At 40.7% G+C, this 12,101-nt stretch overlaps 1 protein-coding gene across 26 annotated transcripts in view; it reads left to right on the forward strand.

Moving 5' to 3' along the window:
* Nucleotides 1–12,101, forward strand: part of GPHN (gephyrin) — a 935,903-nt gene that overhangs the window by 314,956 nt on the left and 608,846 nt on the right. For all 26 annotated transcript variants that reach the window (XM_077464979.1, XM_077464987.1, XM_077464985.1 and 23 more), the window contains exon 3: nucleotides 4,901–4,958. In XM_077464979.1, coding sequence (XP_077321105.1) covers nucleotides 4,901–4,958 — 58 coding nt within the window. The remainder of the gene's footprint in view (nucleotides 1–4,900; nucleotides 4,959–12,101) is intronic.

Genomic DNA, 12,101 nt, shown 5'->3' on the forward strand with positions numbered 1-12,101 from the left:
GGTCCGCCTCCCCCTCCTCCCTCTGGTTGGGGGGCCTATAGCATATGCCAGTATTACTTTCCCCTTAGTTTTCTCTCTTTGTAGCGATTCCACCTTCTCCTTTGCTCCATTAGTGGTGTTGTCCCTCGCATTCACTTGTAAATCATGTAATGGATCCAATTGCCTTCAGAAGTCAACTAATTAGTAAAAAGAGTCTATCTGTGTGTAATTTAATCTCAGAATAAATACAGCTGTCCCGTGAAGCCCTCAGAGGTTTGTTAGAGAACCTTAGTGCGCAAACTGCATCATGAAGACCAAGAACACACCAGACAGGTTAGGGATAAAGTTGTGGAGAAGTTTAAAGCAGGCTTAAGTTATATTAAAAAAAATACCAAGCTTTGAACATCTCACGGAGCACTGTTCAATCCATCATCTGAAAATGGAAAGTGTATGGCACAACTGCAAACCTACCAAGACATGACTCTTCCACCTAAACTGACAGGCTGGGCAAAGAGAGCATTAATCAGATAAGCAGCCAATAGGTCCATGGTAGCTCTGGAGAAGCTGCAGAGATTCACAGCTCAGGTGGGAGAATCTGTCCACAGTACAACTATTAGTTGTGCACTCCACAAATCTGGCCTTTATAGAAAAGTGGCAAGAAGAAAGCCACTGTTGCAAAAAAAAAAAAAGTATAAGAAGTCCCATTTGCAGTTTTTCAAGAAACCATTTGGGGGACACCGCAAACATGTGGAATAAGGTGCTCTGGTCAGATGAGACCAACATTTTACTTTTTGACCTAAAAGCAACACACCATCCCCACCATGAAACATGGTGGTGGCGAAAGCATCCTGTTGTGGGGATGCTTTTCTTCAGCAAGGACAGGGATGCTGGTCAGAGTTAGAGCTGCAACTAACAATTGGTTGTCTGTCGACTAATCTATCAATTTATTTTTTCTATTAGTGATAGACTATAATGATTATTTTTTTAATTTCTTTTACTTAATCTAGTGTGTTATTTTTGTGATGAGCTAAATAACCCTTTGGATAACTTTACAAAAAATGTTAAGTACAACTTCTAATATAATATTTCAACTTTTATTAATTTTTTTCCAAAAAATACTTCAATGTGGTTGAAATTTTTACAGTATAAAAAAGTGCCAAAAATAAAATGTAAACAACACTTTAGCATCAGGCATGAATAATGCCATAATGGCATTGCCATTAATTCAAAGCCAGAAGCATTAAAAAATGCCATATAAATGCAACAAAAGCACTGCTGCTCAACACTGTGTGTGCAAAAACACATGAAAGACATATACAAAAATAAAGTGCCAAAAAATAAAATGTAACACTTTATGGCATGAGGCATGAAAATGCCATATAAATTCTGCCTAACACTTTGCAAAAGATGCATTTTGACCTTACTACTTTCAACCACATCATGCCTTCAGAATGCATATTTTGCAAAGTAATAGGCAGAATTTATATGGCATTATGCCTGGTGCCCTAAAGTGTTTATACAGTAACACCACAAAAACACTGGTCAACATACAATAACTCTTTGTAATCATTACATAGTGTTATTGTAGAGTGCTGAGTATTTTTGTGATGTGTTACTTGTAATTGTAATGTAAAACATACCTGAAAGGTAACATAGTTTTCAAGGAGACAAGCCCAACAAAAGCCCTGCTCAACACTGTGCAAAAATAATGGCCAATACAGTGCAAAGATTACCTCAAGGCAGCCATCTCAACATAAATACAGCCCAACATGAACAGGGCAAAAGGAGGGAGGTTAGCATATCGACATGCTCTGAAGTTAGGCTTGCTGTTTTTTTAGTCACAATGTTGCCAGCAACTGAGAAAAGCCCTTCAGATTTGGTTGATGTTGCAGGCACAGACAAGTAACTATTTGCCAGTATGGCCAAGATGGGAAACCTCTTTTCATTTTCATTTCAGCGGATTTTCTTCCTTTGGAATAGCCTGCTCACTAAAATACATGTGTATCTCATTCCTCACAACTTCACTGTGGGTTTCTTGATCTTGGATGTGACCAGTCATGTCATCCTCACCATTACTGTGGTGGTCATCTGAATCTGAAGAACCAAGCAAAGTGTCCAACAGAGACACTTGCCTCTTCTCAGAAAATCTCATGTCTGCACTGGCTGACTGTTGTTCCTCACATTGATGTTGCGTTTGCTCTTCCTCGTATCTTTTTTTCACTTCAAGAGCAAAAGCTTGGACCTTGAGGTGAACTTTTAAACTGTCCTCTGCCGGCAGGAATTTTAGTTTGCGGAATCTGGGGTCCAGGGCTGCTGCAATAAGACATATATTTTCTCCACCTCTGAATTTAGTTTCCCGCTCCCATCTTGATGTCATCTCCTGTGCAGCAACCCTTTGGAAAGCCTTGACTGCTGCTGTATCGCAAATTGTGCTCTGTATGGATTTATGGAGTCCCTTTACCAGAGGAGGTAGAGGGTAAGCAGTCACATAGGACTCTCCACTTAAGAAAACACTAGCACACTCAAAAGGCTTCAGGACTTGTTCCATTTCCTCATGTAAGCTCCACTGATCATTTTTTAAACCCAGGAAGCGCTTCCCTCATGGTGTGACATTAGGATCGGAAAGAGTTGCAGTCACAGGCCACCTCTGTTCAAGCAGGCGGCTGATCATGTGTAAAGTACTGTTCCATCTTACGGATACATCATTTATTAATGCATGCTCAGGGGTACCCATTTGTTGCTGCTTTCCTTTAAGCTTTGTAGTGGCCAGCTCACTTTTTTTTAAATGTTCCACAAGGCACTTTGCAGCCCTCAGTGTCTTGCTGATCTGGGGATCCCTCAGGGCATGGTTGACAACTAACTTCAATGTATGACCAGCACACCTGAGAGAAGAGATGCCATGCTTTTCTTCCAAAATACGCAGAGCAGTGACATTTGCAGCGTTATCATGGACAACTACTTTTACATTGGCCATGGATATCTCAAACTTTTCAGCTGCTTTTTCCACCCAGTTAACAATGTTTTCAGCTGTGTGCCGATCTTCAAGTGGCATAGTGGTCAGATTGTACGATGTAAAATTCCAGTCTTCATTAATGAAGTGGCATGTGACACCCAAGTATGCCTCTGTGGCAATACTGGTCCATGCGTCTGTGGGGAGAGCTATTTTTGATTTCACATCTTTGAGCTAGCTCTCCTGGAACACGAAGAAAGCTCTCTGGCCTGCCCTAATGCTTGGGTGAGTCTTCTTTCCATTTCCCTGGAATCCTGAGTACTGCCTTTCTACTTCACGTGCTGCTGTTGACGTTCCCGGCCTGTTTCATTCAATAAGGGAGCCTACTGTGATCATGGTGTGAGGAGGTGCTGTGGAGATTGACTATGGGCATGAAATCGCTTGCCTTTTGGTATTTTGAGATGAAATCCTATTGATATCTGAAGGGAATTATACTGCAAGTGATTGCTGGATTCTGATCAACATCATTTATAAGATTTTAAAACGCTTTTCTGGCTCAACACGAGAGTGCTGAGCAGTACAGCTGGTGAGTGCTCCAAACGAGGGGGGTCACGAACACCAAGGGTGTGGTGAAGGCTTTCTGGTATACGGACACTGAATTTTCACAAAAGGAAAAAAGTATTTTTTGCATTTTTGGATTACTGTTTATGGACTATTTATATTCTTTTCACTTGTGTTTAGTAACTCTCATTAATGTGTATTTTTTCACTAGAATGCACCACTAGTGGGTCACTATTAATTATGCACATGTAAATGTACATACATATATTGTGTGGCTAACTTAATTTTGGAGTTAATTATTTTTCTATTCACTATAGTAGGAGTTGAGCGCTACAAGGTGATATATATTTGTTAATTTATTTTTTCTTAGATATTTTGTCTTAGATTTTTTTCACCTGCTTGTCTAAATGCATTTGGGTTGCAGCGGTCCCCGTATACCGCTGTTACCAGCAACATGTCTCCCGGAGTTATTTCCGGGTTTGCGAGTTCAGGCGCTGTGATTGGATGAAGCCGCAATGCCTTCACTCTTGCGAATGCGTGTGCACCGCCAGTCACGGCACAGCTGCTGAAGACATGACACGATTGAGCTGTTTCTTCAGTGAATAGTTTAGGAGATATTCACGGTATCGTTTCATCTGAGGGAAATCTTTAAAACATGACCTGTTGGGGCGCCTTGAGGACTGTAGTTAAACACTGCCATAACTAGCAGAGGAATGGACTCCACTAGACCTCTGAAGGTATGCTGTGGTATCTGGCACCAAGCCACAAGTAGCAGATCCTTTAAAGTGGTTGTAAACCCATTACTACCACTTTAACCTACAGGTAAGCCTATAATAAGGCTTCCCAACGGGTCATGTTTTCAGGATCTTCCTCAGATGAAACAGCTGTGGTAATTACTAAGGCAATGAAACTGATCAAATCACGTGTGCACAATAACGGGAAGCCTGAAAACATGACCCGTTGGGGCGCCTTGAGGACTGGAGTTGAGAAACACTGGGTTATAGTGGGAGGTGATAATGTGATGGCTGATCATTTTATAATTCAAAAACATATGCTGAGTTATATTGTTTTTTTTAAATTGTTTTATTTTCAGATTTTTTTTCGAATTTGACTAAGCATTTATTTCTTGAGGTTGTGCTAATATTTCTGGATAATGGATTAAAATAGTTTAAAGGGTGAAAACTATTTCTTAGGCTCTTGTTTAATAGAGCAATATTCTGCAATAATCATTTATATCTGGTCAGATGTTTCAAACTGGTTCACATAACCTACTAGATAAAGTGTACTACTTTGAACATACAATCTATTTCTTCTTTTTTTCCCCCCCACAATTATGTGATTATATATGCAAAAATATTTATCGCCTCTCCTGAATGTGAAAAGTAATGAGATTTATGTCTCTGATTTTAGATTGGGCGGGACTATTTCTGCGTATAAAATTGTGCCAGATGAAATAGAAGATATTAAGGTATGGTATAACGTTTACTAATTAAATTAATAATATGCATTATTATCTTAAACCATTGTAATAGATGTCTCTTTTTTATTTTTTTTTCCATTATGAGACAGAGGGAGCTTACATACAAGTAGAGAATTAAAAATATGCAGTGGCTCTCTCCCAATAGGCAAAAAGTTTGACATGATCGACAGTAAATAACTATTTTCCTACAATGGCTGATTCTGTGTCTACCATTTTGTATTAATTTGCACAGTTCTCCTACCCATCCTTTTTTTTTTTGCTGATGACATTTCACTAACAATAGTCAGGAAGTAATTTTGGGCTTGCAACTGCAAATAGTATTTGTGCTTTGCTTCTTGAACTCTTATTATTGGATGTGCCCAAAGCCAGTTTTATGCTTACTGCCCCACAGTTCAAATGTTTTTTGCCATCCTCTGACTGGTTACGTTTAAAGTAGAATTCAAGTTAAAGCTTAACTAGTCTTAAAGATGTTTCCTCCCCTCCTAACACATACTATTTAACCTGGAAAAAAGTTGTATATACTTAATTGTTTTCAGCCTGCGGTTATGTGATCCAGCTCCCCTGTTTCAGCCAGCAACCACTGCAGCAGATAGAAGGGACCTCTGACAATGGCTGTACCATGGGAGCCTATCGTGATATCATCACTCCAGGCTTTCACAACCATTGTCATGTATTCTCTATATTCCCCTGCAGCTGCCGCTGGCTGACATAGAGGAACACGTGACCAGACTGGAGTGAGCTGAAAATAGGCAAGTATATAAATCTTTACCATATTTGTGAAAAAAAGTATATACATATATATATTTTTTTTTTGCACAGGTTAGTAGGTTTAGGTGTTGGGGGGGTGAGGTTCATCATTTTTAAGACTGGTTAGGATCCACCTAAAAGTCTACTTTAAGCTAGCAATACACAGAGTGAATTTTCTCCTGCTCCTGATGAACCCTTCAAATTTGCGCAGTGGGTGCCCTGCATGACACCACTATTGCGGAAGTAGCATGAATTGCCTTGCGTTGTGATAACATGTGTTGCGGCAATGTGATAATGTTAGCAGAGCCTAATTGTGCATGTGTCTTGAGTAAAATTGAGCTTTATCTTGAAAATTTTCCAGTCTTGAAAAAGGAAGACAAAAGTCTTCTCTTGAGTGTTGAGTGGTAATTCTGTCAGAGACCTGTACAAAATTGTCTCAATTGGTTCTCCAGAATTGCAACTGTAAGGGTTGCAAATAAACATAAAAACTCTATAGACTTTTCTAACAAACAGGCAGCCTGATCTGTCGATATATGTCTCCCCTCCCCCAGTGTGTTTAGATAAGAAAATCACCATCAGTTTCCGAAACAGACTTTGGGTAAAAACATTGCTTTGAAGATCAAAGACAACAATAAGAATGTCATTTTTAGAGCCAGTTCTCACTAAAACACGATGCAGGAAACCCAAATTCTGTGCCTGTTTCCCGCACTGCATTTAAAATGCTCCACAGTTGCAATCTGCAGCGAGTGTCAATGTTGAGTTAATGACACCCCATGCACTACTTTTGGCTGCACTAAACTGCATGTGAATCGCACAATTGCAAGTGCAGTTTCTGTAATGAACCCGAACCGTAAAGTATCCCTAAATATTGTGTTTAATTGAGATATTCTGACAGATAAGGCTACACCTCCACAACCTAGTTTGTGGTTGTCCACTTTCTGCTGAGACAAACCATGGGCTGCGTTCCCAAATGACCTCTTGGAACAGGATTGCTCCTAAAACCTCTCTTGTCTGTCTACATCATTTAACTCCATGAAGAAATCTGAGGAAACCAGCAGTGAATGTTGGGTTAATGCAACTTTAAGTTTAAAAAAAAAGCTTTCTAGGCATCAGCATTCCACTGTATCATCTCAGACTTCCATCCCTGTGTTAGGTTGGTTAGTGATGTGGCTATGGTGGCAAACTTAGGGACACAAGGCATGCACAGACCTTTCTTTGAGATGGTGATCATCCACCCTGGCCATGGGTTAGGGGTCAAACCTAGATACTAGACTTGTTTTCCAAATTCGTTGCAGAACTGCAGTGTCATTTGACTTGGGTACCAATACAACTGGGCTTGACCATTTACTCTGCGATCCTCATTGACATTAAGTTCTAGCATTCTTCTAACTTATTTGGATATGGCCTTTCTATGAGCTTCTGGTATGCTATACAGTTTTACATGAATTTTTAGTCCACATTCCTGTGCAATTCCTATGCGACTCAGTATGGTGTGATTCAGCCCATTCAGATTTGAATGGGCTGAAAGCTCACTGGATCATACTTAAAGTAGTGCATGCATGTCTTTTCAGAAATGCATTGCAGTCCCGGGCAATCTGGTGCAGGCAAACTCACTGTGCTTGCGATCTGCGTTTAAGGTGCCATTAGGATTATTTTTACACCCACAGCAGATTGCACAGATTTGAACATGTTGTGGTGTGAACGAATCCTCAACCCTAGCTAGTAAATCTGATTGGTTATCCGTGCCCCTGTTTTCTCTTGTTCCCCAGTGTCTTCCCAATGCATCATTTTGCATCAATGCAAATCTAGCACAATCTGGGCATATGGAGGAGAGCTAGCAACTGCTCCAAAACCTCACCATGGAATTGCGTAACTCAATATGGCAAATCACAATCAGCTGGAAAATGAGGAAAGCTCTTTTTAGCATGAGGCATTTGTGTAACTCCAATAGCAATAGTAACTTTATATAAGTGAGGGATCTCTCATTCAGGCAGTGGCAGATGCTCTCCTTGACAAATCCAAGTCTGGTTAACTCCAGATTGGATGAAGTCTTCATCATCTCCGATTGCAACCTGTTATAATACGGAAGGTCCCCTCAGAGGTCAACTGTAGATCTAGAACATATACAGCAACATTATTTTTATCATCGTCTATTACTTTTTGTATTGTCCCTTATATTGTATAAAATGACACATTACACAAGTTATGGGCTGTATGTATCGCTAACTTCTCATACTCGCTAACTTTTAGAAAAATAAAGTAGAGTCCTGCCCCACTTTGATGTCATGTATCAAGATTTTCACCACCCCAACCACTTGGGTAATGGTACCACAGGTAGTGGAAGTTGACACTAGCAAAAGTTTGTAGTCTCTAGTGTCCTCATGTATACATACCACATGGAGGGGGTTTTACCTGTTAAGCCACATTTCCTTTCAGCCTAGCATGCACAAGCGTTACCATGCTGCCCTTGCGTCCATCATGGCCCCCCTCACATACACCAAGGCTTGTGGTACACACTTTTTGAGGGGTGTTGAGACAAAAGAAGTATCAGAACCGTGTTGCACCTGATGAACACTATCACAATGTGAAGTCTCTCATCCTCCTACATACAATGGAACCTATGAATACTCAATACCTTAAACTTGGATATAAATCGAGAGATATTCAGGAGGAGAAATGGGGTAAAGGGAAGCGAAGAGAAAAGGACAAGAAGAAAGAGGTGGGAACAGGAAAAAGAAGGTATGGGGAACAGAGCAGCACATTTCACTACATAATATGACATACCAATAACAGGTTTGAAAAGTTTTAAAGAAATATGAGGACTCAGGCTCAGTCTGCTCAAAACAATTAGTGGCCCTTAAGGGGCAGAGGTCTCGGGGAGCCTCGACTGTTCATGGTGTAAGAGTCAAATGGGGTTAAGCCACCTGAGAGCCCGCCGCTGTTTTATTGACATAATGTATCCAGGTAGCTCAGATACCGTAAAATTTATCGTAACAATCCCTGCATGTCGCCATCCATTCCTCTGATATCATTCACTTGGTGGACCCACTCTGCTCGACTAGGAATCTGAGTCTTCTTCTGAAAAAACAAAATTAGCCTCCTCACTGCATTTAAAAGGTGGGGCAGTACGGACTTACGATAATGATTGAGAGGAATGGTCAGGACATGAAGCAGAAGTTCCAATGGGGAATTTAGGTAATGTCTAGAATTTCTTGGACTTGGGATCTAATGTCTGCCTGGGATACTTCCACCAAATGTATAGGAATGCACACTGATGTCCACACTCCCTCCAGCAGGCATCTGACACAGTTGGGTAGATCTGAGCCAATTTGGAGGGAAAGCTATACCAACGGGTATCTTCTAACCATGGAAAATTAGAATATGGGTAGGTGATAATGACAAGCAGAAGGCACCGACATCCCTGTACGTAAATGTAACCACTCTCCTGCATTTTCATGTCAACAGAACTAGAGTGGGTAAGGTGGTCAAGTTGGCTCTCAGTGAATAACGCAGGTCCCTCTCACACTTCCTCATATAAGCAAGCCTCCTCTTAGTCTCCGGCGACTGTAATATCTCATACAGCACAGAAATGCAATAAATAATCGCCGAGACTGACATGCATAATTTTTCAACGGGGATGCTGGGGTGGGATATCGAACTGCCTGGGGCAGGCTCCGAAGGAAATGCTGGATCTGCTTGTAGCAGCAGTAGTCCAGAGGAAAATGGCTGTACTATGCTCTGAGTAACCAGAGGCAGTAGCCCATGGTCTTGCACAAATCTGCCACATCGCATCTCCCCATCAACTGCCCATTTTCGGAAAAAGGAGAGGTGTTCCCCTATTCAAGACATGGATAGCTGTGGGAGAGGTGAGCTCAGACAAACCTCTACCTTCCCGGGGGAGCCAGGGGGCATGGGAGAGATTGCTACCAGCCAAACTTTTTTTATTTTTTTTATTTCGAGGGGAACCCATAGTTTAAAAGATACACTATGGCACCAATCCACTAGCCTCTCTGGGATGCCTTTGAAGAATTTTGTTTATTGATGGAAACGCGTCAGCATGATGCGTCTGCACTAACTGCTTTTAAACCGAACATGGATTAAAAGCATGAATTAAAAAAAACAATTAAAACCCCCCACATTATCCCCCCTACCCACTTTCCATTTTAGGGCACAGATAGGTCTCTCCAACTAGGTGGGAAAACTCTCCCTGACCCCTGTGTTCCTTGAGTGGATTAAGTGGAGACCGCTGTGGGATTACTTAAACATCTATTGAATCAGCTGAAAGACTCAATGGTTGACCTCTATCATAAGCATTGGACTTTCCTTTGGATCAGCTGATAGACTCGCAGGCTGATCTCTATCAAACCGCAACGGACATCCTTCATACAATGGATAGCAGGATGCTTTTCAGGATACAATCTTCTGATCTTTTTGACCCCATATATAAGTTGAATAAGGTGATTTCTCTCCTCATTTTCTCCCCCTGCCCATGTATACCTTTAAAGGGGTCTGGTGATTGACACCTGGATTTCTCTCCAATGGACCACAAGCCGCCAGTAAGGACACAGTTTATTGGTCTCTCTGACCCTTATAAAGAACTGAGTGAAAAAAACTTCCCTCTCCACTGTGTACATCCATACAGGTCTGGGTAAGCAAAGGGAATTCACTCTCAAACATCTTCATCCCTATATGTCCTGTTATACTGCTGTTTTTCTTGATTCAGTGTGCGAATATACAAGTGTTGTTGGTGCCAATTTCCAATTGGAGAAATAACTTTAACATAACTCTATATGAGAAACGAATCCCATTTGAAAGCATTTTATCACAAACTACGTTTGTGTATATCTTTTTGCCCTGTGGTTTTCATTGCAAGACTTTCTGAAAGTGGTTTTTATTTTTACTATACAGAAGTTTCCAGCTGCAAATACATGATCATTCCAAATGATGATTAATCGGCTTCATTTTTGAGCTCCAACATACTTATACTGCTAGTGGACACATTTTCTTATGTACTAAGTGCTATTTAGCTGACATCTGTTTGAATGAATATGTGGTTGGTGTTGCTATCCATGTTCTGATAACCATATCATTCTACATAATTATGTTGTGGAGGTATCTTTTAAAAAATCATTTCTAGATCGTGGAATTTTTTATTATTATTATTTATTTATAATAAAGTCATTATTATTTTTTGCTCAAGAAACTGTTTTCTTCCGCTTTCAAAAATCCTGTCTGGCTGTTTGCCCTCTTTTAATCTCCATGTTTTTTTATATGCATTAACCCTGATTCAGAGAAACACACCTATCTCTATTCATGATATAATTTAGGTGAATGGTTTGTACCTGGGAAGCTGAAGAATCTTATTATTGTTATTTATTTTTCATTAATTAATTTTCTGTGCCCTTGCCTATTCTTCTTGATACGTTCTGCACCAATCCAATATTCGATGAAAGGCAATTACCTCATAGTATTTATGAAGAGTGGGTACGCCCATACCCCCCACCCGGTTAGGGCGCTATAGAGTGCGAAGGGCTAAACGAGGGAATTTTCCATTTCAGATATATTTTAAAAACCTACTGTTGAGAGTTGGGATGAAAGACCTGGGTAGAGAGAGAGAGACACCATTTGCAAGTAAAAAAGTATGCGGGATAATGCATTCATTTTCAAAACACTGACTCGGCCCATCCAAGAGAAAGTTTTGCGTTCCCAACTCCTACACGTCTACAAGTCCGCTCTAATGGTAGAGAGCAGTGGGGCATAGTTGCATAGTTGCACATGTATACATGGTTGCTGGAAGATGGACACCTAGTACTTTAAGGAGATGCATTGCCGTGCGAACACTCAAAAGAAAAATTTCTGATTTATTATAATTAATCTTAAAGTTTGAGAGTGATTTGAAAATCTGCAGTTCCGCAGATTGGGAGAGAAATCGAGGGGTCAGGCACATAAAACAAAACGTCATTTGTGTAGGTGGACAATTTGTTGCATTGGTCCCACCGTAAACCCTTTAATGTCTGGATTCAGGCATATTTTATTAAGCAGTGGTTTGAGGGTGAGAGCAAATATGTGAGGGGACAGGGGGCACCCCTGTCTCAACCCCTAATGGATAGGACATGGTCCAAAAGAACGCCATTTGCCCTTAACCCTATTTTCCGGGTATCTATTTAGCGATGCTATCCATGAAAGCATGTTGGAGCCTAGTCCCAGGTAAGTCCAATACACCCTGTCAAACACCTTTTTCAGAATTAGTGGAAAGCAGGAGACAGGGTGGATGGTCAGTCTGCAGTTCAGCCCAATGAATCAGTTGTATCACCCGGTTAGAATTGTCTCTTCTCTTCCAGCAATAAACCCTGCTTATTTTGGGATGAACTATCATTGGTAAGA

This window comes from Lithobates pipiens, unplaced genomic scaffold (assembly GCF_037356315.1).
Source record: "Lithobates pipiens isolate NorthernLeopardFrog02 unplaced genomic scaffold, aLitPip1_a1.2 Scaffold_30, whole genome shotgun sequence".
Lineage (NCBI taxonomy): Eukaryota > Metazoa > Chordata > Amphibia > Anura > Ranidae > Lithobates > Lithobates pipiens.